The 15,209-nt window shown below is 48.1% G+C and overlaps 1 protein-coding gene across 7 annotated transcripts in view; it reads right to left on the minus strand.

Moving 5' to 3' along the window:
• The window catches only part of GckIII (Germinal centre kinase III), a 181,369-nt gene that overhangs the window by 20,664 nt on the left and 145,496 nt on the right, over positions 1-15,209 (minus strand). For all 7 annotated transcript variants that reach the window (XM_075679763.1, XM_075679764.1, XM_075679759.1 and 4 more), the window contains exons 3-5: positions 9,153-9,338; positions 8,440-8,585; positions 6,498-6,720 (exon numbers count right to left, since the gene is read on the minus strand). In XM_075679763.1, coding sequence (XP_075535878.1) covers positions 6,498-6,720; positions 8,440-8,585; positions 9,153-9,338 — 555 coding nt within the window. The remainder of the gene's footprint in view (positions 1-6,497; positions 6,721-8,439; positions 8,586-9,152; positions 9,339-15,209) is intronic.

The raw sequence follows: 15,209 nt of genomic DNA on the forward strand, positions 1-15,209 counted from the left end.
CACAAACGCAAGTGTATGCGTGCATGTGCTTGAATGCCCGAATCCCATTTGAGTTCCTACTTGTGAAGCACTGCCCCAATATATTAATTAACTTTGCTGTGCAAAGGCACAAAGGTCCTTGTGCCCTTGCACAGCACACTTGCGAAGCTTGTGCTATTATATACTTTAAAGCAGTGAAACAAGAAGTTAATGACCTTCACAAAAGGGTGTACACTGATGTGGTTCCAACATGATACCCATGAAACAGATACTATACTGACGTCAAAATACGCCGCACCGCACCAATACCGACTCCTAGTATGGTTTTCTTGCATATGTGAATTCAGTTGTAAGATTTAGTGTGTGTACGATGGAGCAAAACTTTTGTACAAGATTCATATGCTTTTTCGTCAGCTGCCACATTCAGTGCATATTTTAAGTTCCTTGAAGCCTGTACACCTTCATATAACCAACAGGAGAGTCAGTTCAGCATTCTCCGGACTAAGAGGCCTGCACTTCAATTTTGGCTGATTTTTGCTATACCTACAGATCTCACAGAGTAGATAAGGCTTTGCTCAATGATGCAAGTGCTGCTACATTTAGATGGCACCTACAAAGAGGTACAGTTAAATCCCACAACAGTCGAACCTGACTATATCAAACGTGTTTACATCGAATTATTCTATATATCAAACAATTTCTGAACACAGTATAGTTACAAGTATATATAGCAAAAATTACACTTACATCGAAAAAAAGAAAATAGCAGCAACTCCCGATATATCGAACTTCAAGCGGCGGAAAAGTGCCCCCAGAAGTTAGCTTTCCCCTCACGGTGGCGGGGAAAGCCAGCAGCGCGGTTTTATCACACCGCATCTCCTTACCGTGACCACGCTGCCTTGGGCGAGCTGTCAACACCCCTCTACAAAGAATGATCCTGGCTTGCCTGCAGCGCTTGCTCAGACAGCCAATCAGTAGCTCTTGCACCTTCGTCGTTAAAAATGACACAAGTGCGAGTTGTCTCGCTGTTTTTCAGGTTCATTGTGTTTGTGCCTTGTAGGCCTTCTCCCGCAGTGTTGCCGTGATGAAGCAGCAGAATTCGCCTTTCATCATGAAGCTCAAAATCATAAAACGGGTTGAACACAGTGAGAAGTCGTATGTCCCCGCAGTGTGCAAGATTCCGAGGAGCACTCTCAGCAATATCTTCATAAGGGGGAGATTAGGGCTAAAGTGGCGAAACTCGCGACCCGGTACCCATGGCGCCTGATGCGTATGCACGGCTGTGTACAAGTGGTTAATCCGAAATTGTTTGATACGTGCTGGCTTCCGCGTGTTCGGTGACGACTGTAAATTCCAATGAATGCGACGAAGCCGTTGCCGGTGTTGCTGAAGTTTGCAGCGAGCTGTCAGAATTTCCGAAAGCTGTTGATGAATCAGTGGTCAATGGGTTTGTGAGTGCAGATGATGCTGTGCCCACGGGAGGGCCTGAAAACAATGACTACATTGCCGACATCATACCGAGCACAAGTGAAAGTGGGCACAATGAGGAAAGCAACAACGATCTTTCCCCACATCCTCCGAGGTGATTGGTGCACTCGCACTAGTCCGGTGCTTCTGTGCGAATGCGGAAGCTTGCGGCATGTGAAGAAGTGCGCGCGTCACAAGCAACAAATTGCCCAAGCAAAAGAAAATACAGGACTATTTCATGAGAAACTAAGCTAGTCTCATCAATAAAGTGATTTTATAAATGGTATGTGCTTTTATGACATCCAATTCTTTAGCAGGCTTATATCGAATTATGCTCTATATCGAACTGATAGGTGCTTTTTGTGAGTTCGATATAGTCGGGTTCGCCTGTAAAATGAAATTGATGGGGCCCGCGAAAAGTTTCGTTGTTTTGTTATCAAATATATAGACGACACATGGCTCGCTGACGTAAAAAGCAAGCTTTAATTCCAAAAATCAGTCAGCTTAGCTTGTTGGTGCTTCTTGCCAAGCGATGGCACAATGCAACACTCGCAAGCCGCCAGCAGGGCCATTGCCTCATTGTCGTCCTGAAGCCCAATGCAACTTCTGATTGTATCGAATGCATCCGTGACCTGCGACGTACTCGGTGGGCCGGGCTCATGTTGCATGGCTGTTTCATCTTCATCCGGCCAAACCCAGTCTTCCCGGATGGTCTTCAGGATTCCTCGGTCTGTCAATTGTTCGTACACCACCATGCATGAGTCGGCTTGGAAGTGCTCGTTGGGATGTACATTGGCGGGCATATCTCCACTTTTTTGCAGGGCTGCCCACGTGGCTGTGACTTCATCAGATGGCAACCCGTCTCCATCGCTACCTTTGTTCTCAGAGTCCGAAGTCTTGGAAGCCTGCACAGTGAACCCAGCATGGCAGAAGCAGTTTCTCGTTGCACACCACGAAGCGGCAATTATTTGGAGCGCCATAAAGAGGTCCACATTTATTTCATGGCCCAACTGCGTGTTCAGAAGCAGCCTTTGAATAAGGCTGCTTCATGGTAGGCATGCTTGACGCTCTGGATGACCCCCTGGTCGAGGGGTTGAATGATAGAGGTGCAGTTCAGTGGGAAAAACTTTAACTGCATGTTTTCAAGCTCGGCGTCCTCTATGATGTGGGTGGAACAATTGTCTAAAAGTAGACGAACCTTTCAGCCTTGTCTGCCCATGTCTCGATCAAAGGCTTCGTCCCACTCTACGAAAATAGCCCTGGTCATCCAGACCCGAGTGTTAGCCATGTACTTCATGGGAAGGCTCAGATTTCCTTTGAAGCAGTGTGGTTTGGCACTTTTTCTGATGACCAAAAGCGGCCACTTATCCGAATCGCCCATATTAGCACACAGGAACACAGTTATACTCTTCTTACTGTGCTTGCCTTCATGGCAGCGCAGCCCCATAAAATCCGGGGTCCTGGCAGGCAGAATTTTGTAGAAGAGCCCGGTCTCATCAACACCATAAATATCAGATGGTTCATAGTCTTTCAGGATGCCTGCGAGGCTGGCTGACATCCATGCAATAGTGCCGTCACTATCCACCGAAGCAGCTTTACTGCACAAAACTTTGCCGATGATGCAGTGGCTTGAAGTGAGTCTGTTCAGCCAACCTACGCTTTTGCCGCACGATATCACCGCTAAGGGCAATTTTCTTAGCTCGCATCTCCACGAACCAGGTGTAAACTGCCTTGTCCAAGGCCTCGTGTACCGGCTGAGTCACTTTCTTGGGCTTTGCTGATGTCCCTGAAGCTAGCGCTGTGGCTATAGCATCCTTGCTCTTCAATATTGTCGGAAGAGAGCTCGCTGGAATTTCAAATTTTTCTGCAACGACTGATTGTTTATTTTAAGCTTCAGCCCGAGTGATAACTTGAGCATTCTCTTCTAGCAACAAAAGCTTACGTTTCCTTGCCAGCTGCGACGTACTTCAGCTGACGATCCAACAGCTTCGAGAGACAATGACCAAATGGCGTGCAACCGTTTGTTGTCAAGCATGCATCGCCCGTATGCCTTGCCACACCCTACCGTGATTTGAACTCGCAACTGCTACTTAGTATAGTAATTGGTATTGTACACCGGAGTTATTTTGACGAAACTTTGCAGAAAATGAATAATTAGAAATACTATAAAAATAAAGTTATTGCGTGCATGTTATTTGCACACACACCATTTTCCTAACCAATATGACCCAAAACGTTTTCTCGGAGCTCGGATGCTCCTCCATAAAAACGCATTGCATCGCCATTGCCAATGCAGCATGGCGGCTTTCCGTTTTGTTTACGTTGCATCATGGCCCAAACAGCTCCAGCTCGTGTTTCTTTTTTTTTTTTTATGCTATCAAGGTCGATGGTTTGTCAAGGCATGAAAAAACGGTTTTACAGGTTTCGGGGAGCTATAGTTTAAATAATTCTGCACACATCTGCTCCGTAAAAACTTTGTTGAATCGAAAATGTGTCCGCAAAGTAGTTTGTTTTGGAAGGAATTTCTATGCATTATGTTCTATGGGATATTGACGGGGAATGAAAAAATCTTCATTGTGGCACAAATTTCATTGACATGGGCTTCGCTGTGCTGGCATTCGACTGTAATTATAAGTGCCGTATCGCGTCAATGCAAGCCCGTCTATTGCGCCACGAAGTGCGCAAGCACTTGTCGATTCGTACAGAATAAAAGCAGCCACGCTATCTTCAATAAACCATTCCATTGCTTGCACCTTCTGCGTCTGTTGTTATTACCTGCGCTACAGCAGTGGAGACGAGGAAGGGATCTCGTGTGAGCACGGTCTGCGGCTGACAGGATCGAGTGATGGCATCTCACCCACCGGTTTTCGACGAGACAGTGAGCAGCTGGAGCACATACAGGATACGGCTGGAAGCTTATTTTGAGGGCAATGGAATTACCGACAAGGCCAAACGCAGAGCTCTGCTGGTGTCTTCATTGAGCGATAATGTCGTGCGCATGTTGCAAAGACGCCTTCCAACCGTGTCAGTTAACAGCCAGACTTACAATGAAGTCGTTGAATACCTCGAGGAACACTACAATCCTCGAGTTAATGAAATAGCGGCGAGTTTCTCGTTCTTCATGCGCAAGCAAAGGGACGGAGAGAGCGTTCGGGAATACATTGTCGACCTTCAGAGACTGGCAGAAAGTTGCAACTCCGGCAACTCGCTGCATCGTATGCTGCGAGACCGCATAGTATGCGGAATCAGGGACGACGACGCACAACGTTGGTAACGTGGAAGAAGCTAGCTTTTGAGGAGGCAGAAGAATTTTCCATAGCTTCAGAGAAGGCGCTAGGCAATGTTCGTGACATGTCAGAAGCAGACCCAGTGACTACGGGAACCAGCATCAATCTTCTACAGTCGCAGCGAGGACGACGACCCTGGACGAAGTGGAACACTGCAAAGAACAACCAATCATGTGAGCGTTGCGGCGGCCCCCACGCAACACACATGTGCCGTCATCGAAACACCAAGTGCCACCACAGAGGCAGGAAAGGTCATCTGGCGAAGGTTTGCAGCAGTGGCCGCCCTCGGGAACGTGGTGCCTTTGCCGTCGAGGAAATGGAAGGTGAGAGCGAAGAAGAAATGTTGCTTGCTCTTGTCGCTCACAGCTCTGCCGACAGAGCTACGTTGAAGCTTCTCGAGGAAGTGTTGACATGGCAGGGCCGGAAATTGCGAATTATTCTAGACACGGGTTCTCTGGTCAGCGTCATACCGAAGAACATATTTAAGAAACATCTCAAATAGTAGCCGGCACCGGAAAAAACGTCGCGGAGCGAAGTTTTTTGCTTCCATGCTTCCTCGGGCCATTGCCAGTTGTCGGTGAGATAACCATGAGGGTTCAGTCTGGATAGACTGTGGTGACCAGCACACTAATCGTGGTGGCATGTAACGGACTGCTGCTCTGCGGCCGGAACACGATAGAGGCCTTCCATAAGGCGGGTGTGTCCTTCTGGGACACTAGAACCACCTTAAGTGTAAATGTTGTTCGTGATAACAAGATGACACCTCTGCTCGATGAATTTTCAGATCTTTTTGATAACAAGCTTTGCTGTTACAAGGGCCCCCCTGTGCAATTACACCTCAAAGAAGGAGCCCGCCCACGTTTCTGTAAGGCATGTACAGTGCCTTATGCCATGCGCTCCAAAGTTTCGGCCGAGATCGACCGTCTTGTACAAGACGGAGTGCTTTCATCGATAAGCATTTCAGATTGGGCAACACCGGCGGTTCCGGTAGCAAAAAAGAACGGCAATATACGATTGTGCGGCGACTTCAAGTTAACAGTCAACCCGGCGTCACCCTTGGAACACCAGAGGAAGAGGTGGCACAGGATCCCACGGTCAGCAGGCCCCCGGCACTGTTGTCACAAGTCTTTTCACCGGGAGCGCCTGTTTGGTCACGGAAGTACAATCACGCTTGCCAGAGTTGGTTACCCGGCACGGCGATGTCAACAAGCGGTAGGCGTATGGTCACGGTGTTGCACCGCAGGAGGGGTGCAACACCGTCACGTGGTCCAAGTGCGGCTATGACTCGCAGCGGATGAAGTAAAGCAAAAATTCTACGCAACTCAGCCCGGAGACAACCAAGTCACAGAGAGTAATCAACCCTCTGCAGTGGAAGACACTGAGCCATCGTCAGACGGATCACTTGGTACATCCCAGGCTTCCAGTGAAGCAACCTCAAGTGTTCCGGTGGGCTTAGGACTTCCTAGGCATTCTACACGCACAAGGAAACCACCCGACAGGCTAGGCTTCTAAGCGGGAGGAAGTGCCGTATTGCGTCAATGCAAGCCTGTCTATTGCACCACGAAGTGCGCATGCAGTTGCTGATTCGTACAGAATAAAAGCAGCCACGCAATCTTCAATAAACCATTCCATTGCTTGCACCTACTGCATCTAAAAGCAACACTCTACTGAACAAGCAATCTCAAATTCAATCTCAATCTCAATGCAATTGAAAGCAATCTAAATGAAAAAGAAAATAACAAATATTGAGAGGAAGACACTCACAGGTGACGAGGCCAGCTTTGGCTCAGGAGTGCGACTGTAGATAACATCCGAGGAAGGCAGCATGCCAACTGTTGTTGGAGAGCTCTCGCCGTTGAGGCGCCCGCCTTTGGGCCGGTAGTTGTCGGGTGGAGAGCCACGCAGGTCAAGTGACCCAGGAGGTGCCTTGACTGTGCCCAGGTCCCAACGTAGGCTCTTCCATGTGTCGTTCATCTTGGACTCATCCCTGCACCAAAAATCGAAGTTACATTAGAGAACCTGGCCTCCTGCAGCCTCTGAGTAGACATGACATTACCCCAGCTACATAGAAAGGTAAACAATATTTTTGGGGAAGAAACCCACAGAGTATGAATTTTTACTTCTCTGACGCAGTGAAGAATGTACTATTCATTAAATAATTTCCGGTGTTACACGGCAGTATGTTGCTCTATTTAAGAGAATATAACAGGCCTCCTTTTCCAGAATTGACATTAAAAAAAAAAAAAAATGCACCTGACCCAAATTTCTTCGAGCGTAATATAACATCGTGCAAGTTGCTGAAAAGACAACAGGAACCTCTTGCAAATGTGTGCCTGTCCTGTTTAGAACTTCCTTATATGTGTCACTTTCCATAAAATTAACTGACCAGACCACAAGCAAGAATTCATAAGCCCCCTTGGCCTATCACTTTGTTGCATCTAATTTGAAGAAACACACATAGTCAAAGCCAATACAGCAGCCTTCACTATGTCAGTGATGGAAGCGGCACTTGGTCTTTTGGAGCAGCTTTCGGAGCAGAAAAGAATGCCGCTTGGAGCAAGAAAAGAATGCATTGCAGCAGTAAGTGCTCTGGTGCAAAAAGGAAGCTCTGTACAAGTTGGTACTTTCTGAAACATTGCACATTCAATATTGTATTATACTAAAAAACAAGTATCTTTTGCTGTTTAATTTTAGTGTTATTAAATAAAAAGATCAAGATAAACGTAGAAATAACCCTAATTCACCATTAATTCTGCACTTCAATATAGAGTTACTACTCACTTAAACCCCATGCTAGTCCGCATGAGCTGGTATGTGTAGTATGGCCTCCTAGGCTGTTCCAAGCAAGGCACTGGCAAACTATCTGTTCAGCACTGAAGTGATGTTATATGAACACTACAATTGAAATTACTAGCTGAGCAAGTTGGTAGCTGATCAAAAGCAAGACTAACCAGCGCAAATTCATGTGGAACAGACACAAGGACACTATTTCTGTTGTTATCCTCACAGGTATAGATTAAATAGCATCTAGGTTGGGTGGCGATTTGTGCGTCTGTGTCTACTTCCTTTTCCTGTTCTGAATTTCTTTTTTCCATGTCTGGGCTGCTTAGTCGTAATAAAATGCGCCTTACACACTTTTCGGTATACCACTAAGCGACCGCGAGAAAGGCGCATCAAGCAGCTGTGCCCTCACAATCGTGTGTCGCCATAATTACATAACATAATTATTGTTATAGCAATTATATGCACACTCCAGATGAAAATGCAGCGGCGGCGGCAGTGTGTCGCTGTGGGATTCCGCATAATGTCCTAATGCGCTAAGATCATGGCGGGTGCACGCATATGCTGTAGCTGTGAGGGAAAGCGTGCGAGGGTGAGTCTAGAAGGATGGTTGCTTGATGCATGGTGCATTCTTGTGCGTGCAAAATATTCTGAATTTCGGAGCAGGTGTGTGTCGGCGTAGGCCTGGCGCACTCCCTACGATAAGTGACCATTTGGTGCAGCATGTAGCAGGATTTCCTTCATGTCGCAGTTGGTGCAATTGGCGCAAGGAATCATTCTGGATGTTGTGCCAAACAGCATCACTGCTAAATGAATATAAATTCTAGACTGCTGAAGCTGACACACAATGAACCGAGAGCAGCAGTACAGTGACACACTCAGCTAAAAGCAGTAGTACAAAAAGCTTAGAGCAAGTGCTACTTACGAATCGGATGTCTCTGAGTCGCTGTCGCTTTGGCCACCCCCAGCTGCTTTCCATCGCTTATACTTCTCTATAAGGTCCATTAGGTAGGAGGTTTTCTTTGCCTTTCGGATGAATGGAAACCTGAGCAGTTCTTTTGCTGTTGGTCGCTGCACCACAGGTACAAAAAACATTAGCCAGAAAATACTTGTGATGCTCAAAGTTAAGCATTTTGTTAAGGCACAGGCTATTTCAAGGTGAAAGAGCAGCTGCAATGTTGGACATACTCGATAGACATCAGATTGTGCCGACTTCACTCCTGTATAGCAAGAGAACTTGCAAGAAAAATATAAAAAATTACGAAAATGCTTTTATCATGATCTGAGCGCCAGAGCCCATCTATTAAAAACTGTGTGTATTCATTCATTTTCATTAAACAGATTAAAAATTATCCACCGCTAAAAATATTTACACTATAAAAATGGACACACTGTAACTCAAGAAAGTGGGCATCAGGATATTTTGAGAGTCAATAACAACTGTACCTCACACTGAATGAATAATGCCAAAAAACAGGATGCAGTACCAAATAAATTTGGCGACATGTTACAAGCAGCAGAAAAGTTCATAAACTGATGGCAGTTCACTTCAAATGACCTACAGGAAAGTGCAATGACAGCTCTAGCAGCAGGGTAACAGCAAAGGAAAAGATGGAAAACCAGTGCGGTAGTACTCACATTCTCTGGGTCCTTGTTGAGGCAGGCTTCGACAAACTCCTTGAACTGCTTGCTGTAGTTTCCAGTCAGCTGTGGCGGGTTGTTCTTGGGAATGAGGAAGAGGACCCGCATTGGGTGCAAGTCAGAGTTCGGTGGCTCGCCCTTTGCTAACTCGATCGCCGTGATGCCCAGACTCCAGATGTCAGCCTGCAATTAAAAAAACCCCGCAGTGTTTGAAATGCCCTCACCTGAAGTACTACTATGGCCACTAACACTGCAGCAAAGGTTTGAAAAGGAAAACAAAGCCAAGTGTGGCCACATAATGATTTGATTGTGATTCTGGTGGGGGTCTTACATCTGAAAGCAATCATACCCAGAACCTGGGATTCAGCAGCAGGTCATCATAGCCACACAGCTAATGTAGCGAGTATGCAGCCAACAATGAGTTAAGTCAGCAGCATTACAGAAACAAGGTCAGCATAAGAAAAGGCAGCAAAACCCAACTGAGAAAGTCAATGCCAAGAAACTGAGCTGACCACTGGGGAAATGATAGGGTGACATGGTAATGAGTGGTTACCATCTGCAAGCATTGAAAACACTGTTGTAAGAAGGAACATGCGCAGTGCTAAAAAGCTTATGCGAGTCCACAAGAAACAGAAAACCTGCATCTACTCATGAAAAGAGAAGAAACAAAGCATGTAAGCATCAATTACAGGGGGGCAGGGGTGCCCCGATAGCCGCCATTCTGGTGTGAGCACCTCAAGCTAAAGGCCCTTCATCAGCTTTTTTAGGCTTGCAGCACAGCTCAGAACAAGCAAAAAAGGAACGGAGAACAGGGTGAGTGCTAACTTCCAACTGATGGTTTATTTCGTGACTCAGAAGGCTACTTATACACTCCGCAAACCATGTGACATGAAGAGACGACAACACAAAACCAAGCAACAAAAGCAAAAGTAACCATGTGAAAAAACATATTCAGACAGCGTGTGGCGGCAGTCCGAGATATGCCAATTCATTGCTTGAAGGTGAGCTTACACATGCATGGCCAAGAGCTATGATAGCTTTCGCTTCAATGATTTCTCTTGTTAGCTGATTACGACTACGACCGAAAATGACGCATGCTTCTAAAACAGGTTCGCAACCACACATTCTGCAAGAAACCCCCAAGCTGTAATATAATTCTTAGCCTTGCAACAATGTTCGCGCAGAATATCATTCAGACATCGGCCAGTCTGACCGAAGTAACGTTTTCCGCACTTCAGTGGAAAACAATAAACAACACAATGTGTGCAATTAACAAACTTCTTTTTATCATTCTTATCCCAGCTAGAAGGAGCCTCCTTATTTGGATTAGTGAGCTTGCAAATCCTAGTAAGCTTGTTAGGGGCAGAAAACACCACACAAATATTCACTCACTTGGCGATTTTCTTCAGATTATGTGAGACGGTCTGGATATACGGATATACACCCGGTTCTCCGTTCCTTTTCATTCCCCCTTCCACTTCCCGTTCTTGCTCATTCTGAGCTGCGCTATAAGCTTTAAAAAGTCATGACACAACAACTCGCCCAAACTGCCACCCTTTTGCCCTTCATCAGTGCACGTTTTTGTTGTAGTATGGAGAGGGGCTTTAGCTCAAGCTGGACAGCCACAATTCCCTCTTTTCCTCCTTCCTTTATCGAAGTGAAATATATATCTATGAACAAGCAACAACAACTACTGTTATAATGTGCTGCACCACCAGAGGATGCAGCGCTTTAGCGGCATATGATGCAGGAAGTGACGCACGCCTAACGGCTTCACTAAATGAGTATGCGGTGTATTCAACACGGCGCTCTTAGACATCGTTACACGATGCCTTCCTGAGACCCGCGAAACGCAAGGTTCTCGTCCCCTTCTTTATTTTCGCTCTCACGAAGCAGGCTACCCAAGCCGCGCGTTTAGGGCAGTGCTCGAAATCGTCCGAGGCGACAGGTAGGCGAGGGACGGCGAGGTTAGGTGAAGATGAGCCGGCAGGCGCTCCCCCGGGCACCGCTCGTCACGCATTTGTCCCCGGGGGAGTGGGTGCTGCAAGAGAGGTGGAAACAAAAGGGCGGCGAAGTGAACGCGCTGCTCGTCGCGCGGCCTGAAGGGTACGTTTCGACTGCGTGGCGGCGACCTCGACACGCATAGCAACCGGCGCCGCCTCCCACCCATTGCGACGACGGCGACAATGCGGGAAATCCTCGACACCGCCGCCGGTGAAAAAGCGAGGACATCGGGCAACGACGGCAACGCTCTCGCGACGCACTGTAGCTGGCGCGGTTGAATCGCTGAGAGTACTGACGATTGCTACGAGCTGGACGGGTGGTTCGAAACGAATACTGGAGAGCAAAATAAGTTCAGCTGTGGTAGTAAATTACCTGTTACGGGTTAAAAAAAAAGTGGGGGGGGGGGGTGAAAAAGAATGGCTCTTAAACGGGTCGTCTTCCAGAAACGGGCCGTCAAGAATGTATGGAATCAGTACGTCATCTATGACTGCCCTGCAGCGATGAACTTACCTTCGAAGCGTATCAGTGGGCGTCGCACAACGCTTAGTAAAACATACTGGCTCATTTCACGCAGTAACGATGAGATCGGCGCCCTGCAACTGACAGTAGAACGCTTCCCGACAAATGCGGCCAGCGCGCGTCGCCGTAGCAGACGACGCCGTTCAAGATCCCGCCTCTCGAGCAGCTGCGCGAGCTGCTGCCGCCGCCTGACTCAAGCGCTCGCCGCATCGCGATGCAATGCGCTCCGAGTTTTCCCCTAAATGTGAAACAGACTGTACTACACCCTTCGAATGAAATGTCCACGCGCGCACACGTAGGCACACACCGCGCGCCGCACGAAACGTGCCCAAACACGCGCAGTGCAGGAGGCAATCAAGGCGGTGCGAACGAGAGGTGGGAGAGGGGTACCACCCGCTAATAGAATTTTGCTTCGCATGCGGCGCTCTCAACGCCGGCGCAGCAGCGCCGCTCTCGGTGCCGTTCTTGTCCATAACAGTGACGCCTTTAAGTTCCCGCGCCAGATGGACGCGAGTTCCTGTACGGTGGCGTAGCTCGGGTAGGGTGGCCTAGCTCGGGCCAAGCTCGATAAAAGTGGGCACCATTGTCTTCTAAAGGAGCCAAATAGTGAACTTAGCAACTTTAGATAAATTTTACTGTGGTAGAACGGCTCAAACACAGACCGTGTACATGGAGAAAGTGCCGCGTGTTAATTGCCCAATCCTTTGGCAGGGGCGGAAACCCTCGCTAAACGGCTGCTTTCTGAAGCTGCCGGCAGGCGGCGACACTACTTTATGCTTGCTAAATCTAATGCTTGAGCCGCCGCGGCTGCACTTTGCATCCGCCTAAGCGAAAATAACTTTGCGGTAGAACACTCTCTAGAGGGCACGTAACCTCCTGCGTATAACCAATATTTGCCATGTGGTATGGTGAAAGGCCCTTGAAGAAATCAGTCTTTACCATAAAATTAAGAGCAATAAAGTTTCTAAGAACACTTGATCAGTCTAAAGTGACATGGTGTTTGCTTCATCTTTAGCGTCCTTTTAGCACCACGCGTATTCACGCGTATTCACGTTATTCATGTGCGCTATTCATCCGGCTTCATCCCCGAATCGCTCGTATGCACCAATGATGTAAGACAGTGAGTGCCTTTCAAAAAAATCGGGCTCGCACTCTGTATGTTCAAGCCGCCAGGCATCCCAATGTAAGTCGGTGGTCCTTCGATTCGGAAAAGAAACACGTTAGTCATTAAAAATGCACACCGCCAATCGAAGAATGCGAATGCTCCGGGCAAAGCGCTCGGATAGGGCCTGGAAAACAAATTACGCCGAATTCGGACCGGGCCCTCACAATCCGATTACGCCATCCGTATGCGCAGCGGCTTAACCTTCGAGCCGTACAACACAGGCCACTTAGATTAACACAATTCACGTACGTCCTCCAAGATTAAAAAAAAAAAAAGATACGGAAGGGGGGAGGGCAGCCAGCTGACGGAGCAAGTTCGTGCACTGCCCGTGCGCACGCACGGTGGAAAGAAAGCAGAGCAGCTGCGGCCATTAGTTCCGAGCCGACAAATCGGCACAGGGTCACACACAGTGTTCGCTTGTTACTTGCGCATAGGGCCCTTTCTTACAGGCCTCTCAACTTTTATATTTTTCTCACGGTCCACAATCGTGAACGCGACTTCCCGGCACGTTCGCTCTCGTTATGCCGCCGATCAGCCTCAATCGTTCTAGCAGAACACAGCACGACGACACGCATTGGGCATCTCCGCGAGGTGGCAATTACGACCGCGGCACAAGCTTTTGATGATGACTGATAATGATGACGATGATTTATTGTCATCCCCTTTGAAACGGGGTGGTGACAAATAGTCACCTAGCCTGCTTGAGTTACTCGGTATGCTAACACGCTTTTTATTGTAGCACTTTTGTATAAATCTCTTTAATATTTTTTTCTCTTTCTCAAAACTTCTCTGTCTACTTTGTACCGCTGCCTATGCCTGCCACAGATCCGGTCGTTCAAAGCTCCCAACGCGCTCTCTCGGTGGCGCACTTAAGAGATCATCGTGGCGAAGCGTCATGAGCAGTCTGCATATAAAGCAAACGGGTAAGCGAGATAAAAAAAGGAGAAAAGAAGAAGAAAGTCCACTTCCACGTTTTCAGTAAGCTTCACTGTTCCCAAGAGTTCTTGGGCCAACCTCCCGTCCATGCAGACTTCGCCGTCACACACACACACACACACACACACACACACACACACACACACACACACACAGAGAGAGAGAGAGAGAGAGAGAGAGAGAGAGAGACAAACAGACACAGGCAGAACCGGTACACACACTCGCGGCCTTATTGGAAACCTCGACAGGTGCCCGCTCGCCACAGCGACGACGACGCATCGGCGCTCGTCCTAGCAGCGTGGTTAAACACACTGCCGCGAGTCAGCCTCCATCCGGCTGCATTGTTCAGCGTCGCTCCCGAGCGGGTAAACGCAGGGTGTGGCCAGAAAGGCAATTACGAGAGAGGAAAAAAGTAATAAAAAACGGAGACATAAACGGCGCGCCCTCAACTCGTGGCGCGTACGGCGGCGAAACAACGAAGTTAAAACGGCGTCTACACGCACAATCTCTCGTCGGCAGCCCTGAGCACTTTTTCGAGCTTATCATGCAAGGCTTTTTCCTGAACTTTTTTTCTCCTTTCTACCGCTCGTTTTTACGACGGTGACAGCGGCCCCTTCGTATGCGCACTGGCCAATCAGATTTGACGCGACGTGATTAATGGTTGCGGCAGCTTAGAAGCACACATCCGGCAAGCCCCCCTCCCCCTCCCCCCTTCCGGCGCCGCCGCGATCAAAGCGGTAGCTTTGTGCGCACGCGACCGCTTAGAACAAAAGCGCACTTAAATCGCCGTCCATGTAAGACCTCAAAGAACCGTCAGGCATCGAAAGTTTCATACGCAGTACATGACACCTCAAGCATTGCGGCCTGTCAGGTCTTGGAGGAGTTGCCGAAAGGTTTACGCAACTTGTATGGAAAGAGAAAGCGGTGCGAGGTGTTACACTACTACTAAACTACTGAACGTTCATCAAAGGGATGCTGGTAGCATATGTGGTGCTATACGTTCACTAATAAAAAAAAAGAAACTGACTAAATCAAAATCGTTTACGTGCATAAAAAAGAAAACCTGTAGCGTATGATCACTTTCGAAGGCGCTATTGACCGAGCGGTTGTTTAGAATGCGTGCGGTCGGAAGGAATACGAAGAGCAAGAAAAAAAATATTGCTTGAACGAACCCACGGGCAAGGCCAGCCGCTCTTTCCAGAGCGCAACAGAGAGATATTAATACTGCACGCAACACCACTACAAGGAACACGGACGCCAGACCTCGCCGCTGCTGCAATGCCCGGGGATACAGCATCGCTCTCCATGCTCGAAGGTCTTCCTATCGATACGCGAAGCAAGCATGATGCACGGGCTAGAGTTAACGGACAGGCTCCGCTCAGTGAGGAGCCGACACAACGACTCTAGCACGGGCAGACGAAAAGCGCCGC

The sequence above is a fragment of the Dermacentor variabilis genome, chromosome 2 (genome assembly GCF_050947875.1).
Source record: "Dermacentor variabilis isolate Ectoservices chromosome 2, ASM5094787v1, whole genome shotgun sequence".
NCBI classification, from domain to species: Eukaryota; Metazoa; Arthropoda; class Arachnida; order Ixodida; family Ixodidae; genus Dermacentor; species Dermacentor variabilis.